Here is a 14274-nt window from a genome sequence, read left to right as displayed (position 1 = left end):
GTCTTGGAGGAGCGAGAGTTGAGTGCACTTCTTGCAGATGTACTTAGATGAGAAAACACTGACTTATATAGCTGGACGGAAATAAAAATAAGAAGCCCCTTCTTTCCCAGAAATCTCTGCTCACTGATGTCAAATTTAAAAGCACAAATTAGTGACTCACCACTCCCAGCAGGACCCTGGTGCAAGCTCCCACCCTTCGAGTTGCTGCTGCCGCTGAAAAACTATTACCAAGTTTGACAGAAACAAAAACAGAAATTACTGGAAAAGCTCAGCAGGTCTGGCAAGAAAAATCATAGTTAATGTTTCAGGTCAGGTGACCCTTGTTCAGAATCTATTGTAGTGAGGACAAAGTTGTTTTTTATTCAGAACAGAGAGTGGAGGGAGGGGGTAAGGAGTAAACAATAGGTGGAGAGAGAGTCCAAAGAGTAAAAAGAACAGTTGGACAGACAAAGGAATGGATATTGATCAGCCTAGGAGAATGAATGGCTGTGAATAGGGACTATTAGTAGCTAACCATAGGTTGTGTGCAATAACAGACCACATGGTAACAAGGCCTGGTGTGTGAGGGTTGGGGTAAGGAGATGGGAGAAGGTGCCTCAAGCCCTAAAATTATTGAATGCAATATTGAGTCCAGAAAGCTGTCCAGTTCCCAAGTGGAAAATGAAGTGATGTTCTTCCAGCTTGCACTGAGTTTCACAGTAGCAGTGCAACACGTCTGAGACAGAGATGTTGTCCAAGGAACAAGGTGGTGTGTTGCAGTGGCAGGCAACTGGAAGCTCAGTTGCTGTCATTTCTGCTGCCTCCATCAGGATGCCACCATCAGACAGCTATTCCCTCCTCTCTCGTTAGCTTTCTGCAAGGCCAGTACCGTCCAGGACAACCTGGTCCACTCTTCCTTCCCCCAACACCTCCCCACCCCCCACAGCACCACAAAACCTTCCCCTGTAATTGTAGGTGTCGCACCTGTCTGTTTACTTCCTCCCTTCCTCAGTATCCAAGCAGCACTTTACCTGCACTTCACTCATTCTAGTGTATTACACACAATGTAGTCTCCTCTACATTGGGGAAATGATGTGTAGACTAGGTGAGCGCTTCGCAGAACATCTATGTTTTGTCCACAAAGAAGACCCTGAATTTTACCCATCTATTGGTTACTCCTTACCTCACCTCCCCCCCCCCCCCACCCCACCTTATCCTCTGCATTAAAAGAAACTTTTTCTCAGAGACCATTAATTCTGAGGAAGGGTCATCTGACCCAAAACGTTCACTTAGCTTTCTCTCCATAGATGCCGCCAGACCTGGTGATCTTCTTCATCAATTTCTATTTTTGTTTCTGACTTCTAGCATCCACACTTCTTTAGGGTTTGTTTTATCTGGTTTGACAGGTTCGATCATATACACATTAAATAGACAGGGAATTTATGACTGTAGTCATGCTGGGGTCATTCCAGTGATGGTTTTCTTTTGGAAATGCATCTTATATGGGTAAACAGCATTCAATTAAAATGAAACTCAACTGTCATGATTTATAATCCCTCTAAAAAGTTTATGCCACTTGCTAAAACTTTGACCATATTAGGGGATAGTGGGGTTTGGAGACAGTTTCTTCAACCTAACAATATCTGATGAATTAACCGGGGGGGGGGGGGGTGTATGTGAATTGATCCGAGCTGGGGAAAGACCGTTTCTGGTCAATACACAGAAGCGTCAAGCTGTTTCCCGTTTGGAAAGAAGTGGGAGGGAGCTGGGGAGACTTTGTCAGCAGCAGCCCAGCCCCGGGTTACTGCAGTTCGTGCACAGCAATGGGTTAGTAATGCGGCTTTATCATCCCGCCCAATCGTCTTCACAGGAGCACAGAAGCAGCCAGAATATTCGAGTCTCCTATTGCTCATTGCTCCCAGATCAGATTCTAGACACTTTCCAGTGCAGCCTCTGCCTGCCCGCGTCACTCTATAAATATTTCCAGGGAAGGGAGAGCGGACTACGATGGCTCAGTTCACCATGCCCGGCTTTACAATGAAGAATTCCCCGAATCAGACGGCCAGCGGCGATGCTCTGCCCCCCGGCTGGGAGATCAAGATTGACCCTCAGACCGGCTGGCCCTTTTTCGTCGATCACAACAACCGGACGACAACGTGGAGTGACCCGAGGTTGGATCTGCCGAAGGTCAGTGCTGTGTCCCCCCCTCCCCGGGGCTGAACCGCTTTCCGAACACTTTCCAAGGAGGGGCTGCTATTTTTTTGAGGGGTGGGGGGAGGGTGTCTGTGTTTGAGCCTGGAGGGAGAGACTGCAGTGTATGTGTACCAAAGCCAGGGTGACTGGGGCGCTTATACCCCAAACAAACATCCAGGTTGGCACAACATTCCCTCCTGGGAGTCAGGATTGCCTCCTGCAAAAGGTAAATGACTCGAGGTGTTTGACAGGGCAATCAATGCCCCCCTTTATTTCATTTTCTTAAAATGAGAGTTGAGGCTAAACCAATATTGACAGCAATTTGGCCAGGAACAAAAATGGCATGTTGATGGTGTCAGGGATGAACGTTGAGTTTTAGGTGACGCACTGCAGTCCAATCTGATGAAACATTGCCTGGTTAACCTTTGACTTTCGGCCTGGCCAAGGTTTCATTGAAAGGGGCTACATTTGCAGTGTCACCTGCAAACCCACCTCCCACTGTGCTTCAGTTTCTCAGATCATTTACCCCCCCCCCCAGAAAAAAGCAGGCCCTCAGTTTGAAATCCGAGCAAGATTTGGGTCTATCTGAGGTGATGTCGAATTTGCTCAGTGTCTGCCTGGCCTCCGTTAGGGCCTGGCAACTGGGCACCTTGTTTAGCTGCCTGAGTCAGTTGTCAGGAGAAAGTTTGGAGACATAAGGGATCTGTGGAGTTGCACAGCTGTCAGCTGTTAAAAACACTGCTCTGGCTCGTGGTGACATCCAGCACAGCTCGTAGGCACGTAGTGAAGTTTCTACCATGTGAACTAAGCAACTAGAAACTGCCTTTCTTTTCACCCAGTGCTCATAGATTTGCTGGACCTTACATATGTACCAGACTCTCCCTGCTGCTTTTAAATCCACCTGTAAAATCAGGAGCATGAAACAATGCATTTCAGAACAAAAATAATACTGAAACAATTGCAAAGAAATGTAAGACAATAGATTTTAATTGATACCAATCTGAAGATTTAATCCTGGCACACTTCTAACCAGAATACATCGCCAGGAAATGGGCATTTCTTGTTTAACTGATATTGTAGCCTAAGAAAGTTGGGCAAAGTTGTCAACATTTGATGGAAAAAGTTGATGCTCTCTTAGTCTTGTACGAAGCAAATTTTAAAATGAAGTTCTTGTACCTAAATGGATTTGTGATAACCAAAATGCTAAGATTGGCTTCTTAAAAAAACAGAATTTGAATATTTTCTTCCCTGAAGATATTATATCCCCATATAATTGGAGGATGATTCATTCAGAATCATGCATGTTTTTATGGCTACAGTAATCAAGTTGCACAGGCAAGGCTAGTTAAACAAGCTGAGCTGGCCTGCCTTCATTAGTGCTGTCCTTGGAGTGGAGTCCATTGTGAAATGGCGCCAAAGTGAACAAACTGAAGATTAGCAAGTTCTGGGAACAGGTGTACCTGAGCTCTAACTTGGTTGGGAGTCACTGAGTGAATCACTGGGTGAATCGCTGTGCTGTGAGTTCGCAGAATGTTTAACTTCTGAAGCAATTGAAGCGCATAGTTATTATTCTTGGCAGACTTTGACATCTTGAACTAACCTGAAATCCACATTGAAGTTTGGGCACTATCCATTTCCCATTTAGTCTCTGGTTTATTTGGGAGTGTTAGCTCTGGGTTGGAGCAAACTCCACAACTCCTGTCTCTTTCTTCCCACTCTGCTTTATTTTATTCTTTTTAAGTCTAATTCATCTTAAATGTTATAATTTATTTGGATTCAGTAGTCAGTTATGGTCCTGCTGCAAGCTCATAATCAAATAACCATCTGAGTATAAACAAATTCCATCCCATGTCACAGTTCTATTAAGTTCATGTGTTTGGAGATTTTAGATATAAGTAGCTGTTCGGCATCTTTATGGTCAACAATGCTAAGATAGCAATGTGACCTACTACAGGACAGTAGAGGATGGAATCTTGCCCCATGATTCCTAAATGACTGAGTCATTGCTCTCAGCTTGAAGGGAGACTAAAAGGAGACATTTGCTCAGAGGAAGGGAAATTGGAATTGATACACATAACTCTTTACTTTGGTTTCAACAATCAGCAGGGGTGACTGGGAGCTAGTTTGTCTACAATTACTGCTGAGAGTGGTGAAAGAAGCCCGACAAGATTAAATGCAAGTTAGAATTAAAATTTTGACCAAAAGTAACAGCAGCATGTATACCAAATAGTGGATGTAACATAGAAGTGATCCCAAGTACTTTTATAGATAGAGTTTTGAAGGGTGCAATTATGAGGTGGAACTATAACTCTAATTAGTGAAAAGAGCTTTTTTTGATGAGGAAAGGTGGAGGTCTTTTGAAAAGGTGTTTCAGACCGCTGAATGAGTAAGAAAATGTTCTTTCCAATATCCTCTAGTCCTTGAACTGAAATTTAAGGATGAGAGGGTATTGGAAAGAACACTCAGTTTGTCACAATTATAGAAGTTAAGGTGGCATAGGAACAGTGGGGGAGGGGTGGGGGGGGGGGGGATGGGGGGGCGGGGGTTATTCAACTTATTTGTTATTCCATGACATTACATTTACAACATTGCAGATCAATAACTCAACTCAATTTACCTGTCACTATTCTATACCTCGTGATATATTTAGCCAACAGAAATCTATTGATTTGAGTCATGAATATTTCAGTGAGCCTATAGCATAGTACTTAGACTTTTGGGGCACAGATATCCAATTTTATTTCAGTAATTAAGTATTACTAAGTTTAAATTCTTAGATGATGCTGACTTGTTATGGATTCCCTCAATAGAAGAAGTACTTTTTTTAGTCATTTATGTGATGTGGGCATTGCTGGCTAGGCCAGCATTTCTTACCTGTCCCTAATTGCCCAGAGGGCAGTTAAGAGTCGATGACATTGCTCTGGGTCTGGAGTCACATGTAGGCCAGAACAAGTAAGGATAGCAGTTCCTCCCTAAAGGCCATTAGTGACCCAGATGGCTTTTTCTCAACAAATGACAATGGATTCATGGTCATCATTAGACTTTTAACTCCAGATTTTTATTTTATTGAATTTAAATTGCATCAATTGCTATGATTTGGATTCAAACCTAAGTCCCTAGAATATAACCCAAGTTTACTTTCTCTTATTCTATCTTGCCAAAATGAACAATGATTTAAAACCCCACTGTTAGATTGCCAATGACCATCAAAAATCACTGAGATACAAGCCAAGTTCATAAAGGCTAGTTCCATAGTTGACCCTTTTAGAACTGGTAATGATGGCAGTAACTCTGCGTGTGCTGAAAAGCAAATGATGTAGTCCATTTGGGGTCTGACTAACTGAATTATTGGTTTACCTACAACCCAGCCTAGTAAGGCTTTGAGGATGCGTAGATGAGGACAAAACTTTTAACATTCCTGTGGAGACAGGGAGACTGTGGAGTTCACTTAGGACTCTTTGACAAATTGGAATGAGAACTATCTCAAAAATTGATCCAAATAGTTGCATTGAGCATAAAGTATTGCTTGTATTTTAAAAATAATTTTACGTGGGATGTCAGCATAAGTGGGAAATGTTTATTGTCCGTCCAAATTGTCCTTGAGAAGGTCCGTGGTAAACTGCCTTCTTAAAGCATTGCAGTTCCCCTGATGCAGATATGCCACAGTGCTGGAAGGAAGAGAATTCCAGGATTTGACCCTATAACAGTGAATGAGTGAGGATATAGTTAAGTCAGGATGGTTCATGCTTTGGATGGGAACTTGCAGTTGGTGGTGTTCCCAAGCATCTACTACACTTGTCATTCTAGGTGGTAGATAATGTGAGTTTGGAAAGTTCTGATACTGGAGAATTGGTGAGTTACTACAGTACATCTTGTGGATGTACATACTGTTCCCATTATGCACCTACTGTGAATGGAGTGAATGCTTTAAGTGGTGAATAGATTGCCAATCACATAAACTGCTTTGTCCTGAATTGATGGAGCTTCTGGAATATTGTTCAAGCTGCACTCATCCAGGCACGTGGATAGCATTACATCACACTGCCATCCAGTGTCTTGTCAATGGTGGATAGGCATTGGGAAGTCAGGAGGTGAATTGCACAATTCCCAAACTCTGACCTGCTTTTGAATCCATGTTCCTTCATCATTGGTCCAAACAGGATGTTGGTGGAGGACAATTTAGTGATGATCATGCCATTAAATGTTATTGGGGAGATGGTTTGATTCTGTTGGAAATGATCTTTGCTTGACATTTCTATGGCTAAGTGTTACTTCAGATGTTTAATCTATAAAGTACATTCACATGATTAATAACGTAAACAGTAAGTCTATTTGGGCATTGAACCTCAGTGTGACATAATGCTTAAAATTGAACTCAACACTTGACATAATTTCTGAGGAATGAGTGAATCTTAAAGAAAGAATTTAATTAAGGACATGCCTACTTTTGTCATTATTTTTCAATATAGGAGCCGCAGTGAACATTTGTAGAAGTGCATGATGTGATACTTCAAAAATGTTGCCTTGTCTTGCCAGTTTCCAGCAGCAGTATATCCGATGACCCAGGATAAAATCGTAACTGTCACCTGTTATTTTACCCTTGTATCATGTGCATTTATAATTTGAAGTGGCTAAATATGAAAAATAACATTATTATCACGGTCTGTTGACCTGAAAATGCTGTAAGTTTTCAAACTAGAGAAATAGTTAATCCAAAACTGATTTTGAGCAAACAAATCAATTGCTTTCCCAGACATTATGAAGCACAGTTATTACATATTGTTTCCTACAAGAACTTAGGTTAGATACTGAATTTCAAAAAATACTATCTTGTTCATTTTAAATTGTTTTCGAGCAGACTCTCAAAGTGAATACTGAGCAATGGGGGTACGGCATTAAAACCTGCTAGAAGTGTCACGGAAAATGGGGTGGATTTGCTGAAACGTCTGAGATATTTTAGTTGACCTATGTTAGTTTAGTTGTTTACCTTTTCAAAGATTAAGTGGTAGTTGAATGTTCTACACTTGTGTTTTCTATTTCTAGGAAAGGCAAGCATTTTCCAATGGTCCTTATCCATCAGGGTATCACCAGTCATCATCAGATATCCCCAAACAACCACATGGAAAGGAATTTGGCTCAACTGGTCCTCAGCTTCGTCCAGGCTACATTCCCATCCCAATAATTCATGAAGGAGTTCCTGAACATCATCAGCAAAAATTACGTTATTCACCTCAGCAGCCTGACTTGCAGAGACTTAAAACTGAAGTCCGGGCGCACTCCCCCGTACGGGCCCAGTCTCCGTCCAGGCTCTCAGCACGAGCTGAGTCTCCATTTGAAGCCACACAGGCAGATAAACAAAGTGGACAAGCATCAACAGCTGCCTCGAGCCAGGCGCCTGGCTTGCACGGGTCAGAGGTAATTTGTCTACTTTTCTTAAGATTTTATTTCATTCTGAAGTTGCTGCTGTGAACAAGGCCTAAATGACAGGATTAGTCAGAAATGGAAAAGACAAATAAATCAAATAGCTAAGAATCTGAATTTAGGAAATAAATATGACCTTGCATAAAAAGTTCAGAAGCTTTGTGTTAACTGACTTAAAGTGAAACTAAGTGCTACTTTTGGTGTAACACTTTCTTTGTATTACAAGGTAGGTTACAAATAAATCAAATGTTTTCCATCCAAAAGGCTAATTGTGGCTTTATTTTTAGGCTGTCATGTTTTGGAGACTAAAAATAGCTGACTCATGATGTGATATTCTTGTCTTTCTCTTCTGTTTGCACCAGGTCACACCATGTTCCATTTAAGAGCTTTACATTCTTCTTGTACATTTTTTGTGATTAAGTTTTAAATTGAATTAGAATAATGCTGTAAAGACACAAAAAGCGAAGAGAGGTTTTTCAGATTATACTTTGTTTTCATTGGAAACAAAAACAGAAATTGCTGGGAAAACTCAACAGATCTGGCTACATCACCTCAATGTCTGTTTTTCTTTCTGATTTCCAGCATCTGCAGTTCTTTGATTTGTCTTTTTTTTTGTTTTCATCAATCCAGTTTATATTATTCTTGGGTAATTGAAATGATTATTTTTGTAAAACTGAAATCTTTAATAACAGGAACAATCTTCCTTGATTTCAGAATTCACAGTCTCAAACGAGCCCCCAAACCTTTCCACCTCAGCAATATGGCCGGTCAAGCTTAGGAAGTTCCCAGTTACCTTCTGGGTATATTTCTATACCTGTGATCCATGAAGGAAGAGGAGTAAAGCCAACTCAGCAGGTATATCACCCTGCTCACCAACCTCAACACCTGAACCAGCAAACACATCATCCTGTGCAACAGGCAGAGTACCCAAGCCAGCAAACGCATCACCCTGTGCAGCAGGCTGAATATCCAAGCCAGCAAGCATACCAGACTGACCCACATGTACAGTATCCTTCGCAGCCAACACCAAGTACAATCCAGCAGCAGCCAGTTGTCTACAGACTTTCTCCTGAAGACTGGGGAACAAACCGAGCTGGAGCACAGTCACCACTACGTAAGACTCAGAAGGGAGCATCAAGTCGCGAAAGCTCTCCAGCACGGATTACTTCACGTGCTCGACCACAGTCACCCATCTGGACCAATGCAGGTGTGGACAGACCACAGGTAAGTTGGTATGGTTTGATAAAATGGCTTGACATGTAGCATTAATAATGCACTTCAACATCATAGGGGGCATAAAAAAGGTGAATGGCAAGGGATTTTTTTCCCTAGGAGGGCTGAGTTCAATACTAGGGGGTCTTATTTTAAGGTGAGATGGGAAAGATTTAAAAAGGATGTGAGAGCTGACTTTTTTTTTAAACAGAGTAGTTCGGCTGTGAGTCAACTGCCAGAGGAAGTGATGGAGGAAGGTTCAGTTGCAGCATTGAAAAGAAATTTAAGAACATGAATAGCACAGGCAAATGGGACTAGTTTAGTGTGGGAACGTGGTTGGACTAGTTGGACCAAGGGTCAAAAGGTTAGTGCTAGAAAAGCACAGATGTTTCAAGCATAAGCTCTTCATCAGACATTCCTGATGCTTGAACCATCAACTCTCCTGCTCCTCAGGTGCTGTCTGGTCTCCAGCATCTACAGTCCTCACTTTCTCAATCTAGTTGGACCAAAAGATCTGTTTCCTCGCTGTATGACATATTTGAAACAAAACTTCATTTTAAAAAAATGTTAAATCTTGAGGTACCAAGAGAAAGTTGAACAATCGACCTGAATACACATTGTTATATTAACAAGCTAGGAAAATGTCACTTTGTTTTAAAAGCTCAGTCCCGTTAGGCAGCTTCATTCTCACAAAAATAATGTAGAAAAGGTCTGTGGTGAACTGAATAGCTTCAGTGTAAGATCTCTGCAATGTTCAGACTTCACTATCTTTTTTTAGTCAGCTCCCTGATTTCAAGCAGAGATTGGTGCATCTCACTGAAGATGGGATTCACTGAAACATTGGTAAAATTACAACTTTTGTGACACTGCAGTAAAAACTGTCATTTCACAATGGAGAATTCACGGGTTGTAGGTACTGAGACTGCAGCACATAATGAAAATAAATTCCTGCAAAAATATAATGTTGCATCATATTGATATTTTACAAAATGCTTTCCTCCATGGATTGCTTTTAAAGACAATGACTTGTTGCATAAGGAAATGGCACTGGAGATCCTGTAAGCTTTCCTTACTTTAGGGAATTCTGTCCAAGAAACAGAGGATAACTATAAATGGAAACTTTCAGCCATAAATGAGTTCAAAATAGGATACAGTTAGATCAGACTCTCAGCTGAGAGTGAGCACTGAGCCTTCTGCTACTTCAATAAATGGCATAAAATATGTCATCCTAACGAAAACCTCCAAATTTGCAGATCACTTCAAAATAGAAATCTGTGTAAACCATCAATCCCCAGATTTAGCAGAATTGACCTTTTATTTAATGGAGTCAATCATTAACAGATACAGTTCAGAGGTAGAAGGACATATAGAACATGCATACAGAGCTAAATAACAAAGTGATCTGAGCTTAAGTCTGTGATTGAATATGTCATGTCATTTGCCATTTTCGTCCTCTGATGTTGCAGAAGTAAAATCACACTTTCTGCCTCTTACAGATCACAGTGATACCATTCTTTTATGTCACTATTAATCTGAATCTATGGCTATTTTAGCTAAGCAGCAATAGGAGCATTGTAGAGCAACAGTTATCTTGTTGCTAAGTAAAGTATATAAAATATGAACTCAGATTTCTCCAGTTTCCTCATTTCCCCTCCCCCACCTTGTCTCAGTCCCAACACTTGAACTCAGCACCACCTTCCTAACCTGCAAACTTCTTTCTGACCTCTCCGGCCCCACCCCCACTCTGGCCTATCACTCTCACCTTAACCTCCTCCCACCTATCGCATTTCCAACGTCCCTCCCCCAAGTCCCTCCTCCCTATCTTTTATCTTAGCCTGCTTGGCACACTTTCCTCATTCCTGAAGAAGGGCTCATGCCTGAAACGTCGATTCTCCTGCTCCTTGGATGCTGCCTGACCTGCGCTTTTCCAGCAACACATTTTCAACTCAGTATATAAAATATGAGTCTGGTTTAACTCACGTTGCTGAATTATAGTCAGATAGACATGGGAAGGAGATTACTGCAGCTAAATAATAGTGCAGAGTGGGACATCAAGATAATTGAAAGTTTCAGGGATTTAAGTTATCAAGGAAGGTTAAAGAAGTTCAAATTTATCTTTTTAAAAAATCTGAATTATCTCAAGAGTTAAACATAGGATTGACAAAACTGATCGAGCATATTTTTCAAGTGGCAAAACTTCAGAAATGAATATCATTGGTTAAAAATCAAGAAGGTAGAAGTAAGTAAAGGAATTGTTTTATCTCAATTGTAATATGTTTCTGGAATAGGCGGGAAAGGCTATTGATACTAATGGGAATGATTCTATGTATGGATTGACAATAATGATGAGAAGATGAGCTGATCAGTTTTGGCGTGTGTTTGCTTTTTGTTTAAAGAAATTTTGACAGAAAATGGAAGCAAGTGTAGAGGTATTTTGCTCAACAGACTGCAAAGGGGTTAGCATTAGTTTGGCCATGAACGTGTTAGTTATAGAGCTCGGAAAACCAAAACTGAAGCTGCCAAATCATTCATTTGATGAGATTCCCCCAAATTACTCACTAGTGTCATTCGAAATCTACATAAAGTAATGAAAGCATAAGCGTGTAAAGGTACAGTATGCATTGAGCTAACTAACCATGTAATTCCCTTCCTCAATTATTACAGGTTCCTCAGCAAAGAACTCAGCATCAAGAGGCAGCCAGAACACAACAGGAGAACAAAGCTAATTCTTATGGGTCTGTGCAACCTCCAGCTTATATCCCTATTCAAGTCAGCAGGCAGCAACCACATAAACCCCAGCCTAAAACTGAGAAAGCTGAAGGGAAAGCCCCAGCCACTGCAGAGACCGTCACCCATCAAGAAGAGGCCGTTGTCCCTGACAAGAAAACTATCCCCAATGAAGAGGCTGAGAAGCATCCTGGTTTGGTAAAAGTAGAGAAAATTCTTCAAAAGGTCCATAGGCTTGAAGCAGATGTAAACGGATTTGAAGGAGCGGGAACAGATAAACTCTATCTGATGATTGAAGAATTACTGACCAAAGAGCTGTTGGCCCTTGATTCAGTAGACCCTGAGGGTCGAGATGATGTGCGACAAGCCAGAAGAGATGGTGTTAAGAAGGTTCAAAACCTTTTGGAACGGTTGGAACAGAAAGCCAACATGGGCCTAGAAGTGAAAAGCTTTTCTGAACCTCAGCCAGGAGTAATTGAGAAGCCAACTCAAATGGATTATGCGGAAGATGACAAAAAATGCACAAAAATTGATGCACCAGAATCAAAAATGGAAACAGACCAAAGTGAAATGAACCCAGGAAAGCCTAATGATGCTTGCAACATTAAACACGTTTCGACTGATAATGAACATTAGACCTTTAACATCATAAATGCACCCTCGAGTCATTTTTAAAATCGTGTTGAAATGTTTTATGAATGCATGCCATTGCAAGCCTTTTTCATTGTTTTGTGCCCCAATATTCTTTATCTGCCATCAATACATGGAAAGAAAATTATGAATGTCAGAAGCTTGTGGGTTGAACCATGCAAGTCTTTGGTTACATGTGATCAACTTTTAAAAAAATACATTCATCTTACTGAAGAACTGAAACACGTATTAAGCATGCCCCTGTGTTTTGCATTGTATTTAATCCACTATCACCCTTAAGATCAACCTAACCAAAATAACATGATGTGCCACATGATGGTGAGTTTAAAAAGCCTCATAAACTGCAAAAGTACTATTTAAGTAAAAACAAAACATTTTATTGCCTCTGAAGTATGTTTAATCACTGTTGGGCACTTTATGAACAAATATGTTGAAATGTGTTGGACATTGAAGTATGAGTTTTATAGATATAGAAAGGTTTCTATAATTCTACAAAGGAAGCAATAAATTCAGATTGCATTTGCATTATGTACAATATTTTTTGTAAGCAGCAAGGAATCAAATTTAATTTTAAGCTTACATGTTGCTTACTCAAACTAACGCATTTTAAAATAAAGATAATCCTAGTTTAATTTTTGAAGACTTTTAAAGTACGCGGGATTCCAGTATTACCTTTCATAGGTAATACTGGAATACCGCATACACAGATGCTTATTGATGTCTTTGAGCATACGATCAATTTCATTTGTAATCCATTTTGATTACAATTAACATTGGTCACTGTACATCTGACTCCTGCCTGCATCTCTGGTGGGAACAATGTCAAACATCAGTGACATTTGTGTAAGCCAAGTGTTGGCAAGAGTTTAATGTCACCAACAAATTTAAAAATCTATATTAAATATGATTTGGAGGTGCGGTGTTGGACTGGGGTGTACAAAGTTTAAAAATCATACAACACCAGGTTATAGTCCAACATGTTTATTTGGAAACACTAGCTTTCGGAGTGCTGCTCTGAAATCTAGTGCTTCCAAATAAATCTGTTGGATTATAACCTAGTGTTGTGTGATTTTTAATTATATTAAATAAGGCTTTTTGTAATGAGAAAGTTTTAATAGCTGCATTTGAAGCTTGATAATACATGTATAGAATATTGCAGTGTCACTGTTATGTTGCAGTAATACCTTTTATTATAAGATATGTCATTGATACAAAAGTATGAAAATGTTTTAAACAAAAACAGGAATTGCTGGAAAATCTCAACAGGTTTGGCAGTATCTGCATAGAGAAAGCAGAGGAAACTTTTTGGGTCCAGTGAACTCTCTTCAGAACCCTGAAAATGTTTTCTCCAGCAATGACACTATTTTAAGTAAACTTGAAAGAGGAAATTTATGACATGAATATTTATTTCTGACATCCTAAGTAGATGTTCAGTGTAAGAAGTATCAACTTCGTACACAATCCATGCTCTCTTTTATAGACCCCCATCTTAAGGAAGAATTAGATTATTTACAGTGTGGAAACAGGCCCTTCGGCCCAACAAGTCCACACTGACCCGCCGAAGCATAACCCACCCAGACCCATTCCCCTACATTCACCCCTTCACCTAACATTACAGGCAATTTAGCATGGTCAATTCACCTAACCTGCACATTTTTGGACTGTGGGAGGAAACCTCACATAGACACTGAGAGAACGTGCAAACTCCACACAGTCACCTGAGGTGGGAATTGAACCCAGGTCTCTGGCGCTGTGAGGCAGCAGTGATAACCACTGTACCACCATGCCGCCCAAATTGCTAGAAAGATGATTGCGTCTGCAACATAGTTCAGACACACTTTACTATTTAGCAATTACTTCCTAAACAAATGTAACCAAAGACAGAAATCTAGGAATAAAATGGGTGATAAATCATGGGTAAAGAATGTACTGGAACATGGGCCCCAATTTTAAGGGAGATCTGGCAGAAGATTAGTTAAAATGGAAGCGCACTTTCCCTTCATTTTCCCATCCCAATATGGCTGATTGCAATGCTTCGAATGCAGACAGATGTGCTAGATAAGTGCAAATTAATATCTGATCACATTATTG

The 14274-nt window shown here is 40.5% G+C and overlaps 1 protein-coding gene across 1 annotated transcript; it reads left to right on the top strand.

The window, feature by feature from the left end:
• Positions 1-1904: 1904 nt before the first annotated feature.
• On the top strand, positions 1905-12293 carry bag3 (BCL2 associated athanogene 3). Its single transcript, XM_060842436.1, has 4 exons — positions 1905-2166; positions 7216-7587; positions 8308-8817; positions 11470-12293. Exons 1-4 carry the CDS (start codon positions 1987-1989, stop codon positions 12166-12168), a joined length of 1761 nt encoding a protein of 586 aa, XP_060698419.1. The 5' UTR covers positions 1905-1986; the 3' UTR covers positions 12169-12293.
• Positions 12294-14274: the final 1981 nt, after the last annotated feature.

The sequence above is a fragment of the Hemiscyllium ocellatum genome, chromosome 22 (genome assembly GCF_020745735.1).
Source record: "Hemiscyllium ocellatum isolate sHemOce1 chromosome 22, sHemOce1.pat.X.cur, whole genome shotgun sequence".
In the NCBI taxonomy this organism is placed as follows: Eukaryota; Metazoa; Chordata; class Chondrichthyes; order Orectolobiformes; family Hemiscylliidae; genus Hemiscyllium; species Hemiscyllium ocellatum.
Note: the sequence above shows the minus strand (reverse complement) of the source record. Positions and strands in the feature narration are given on the sequence as shown.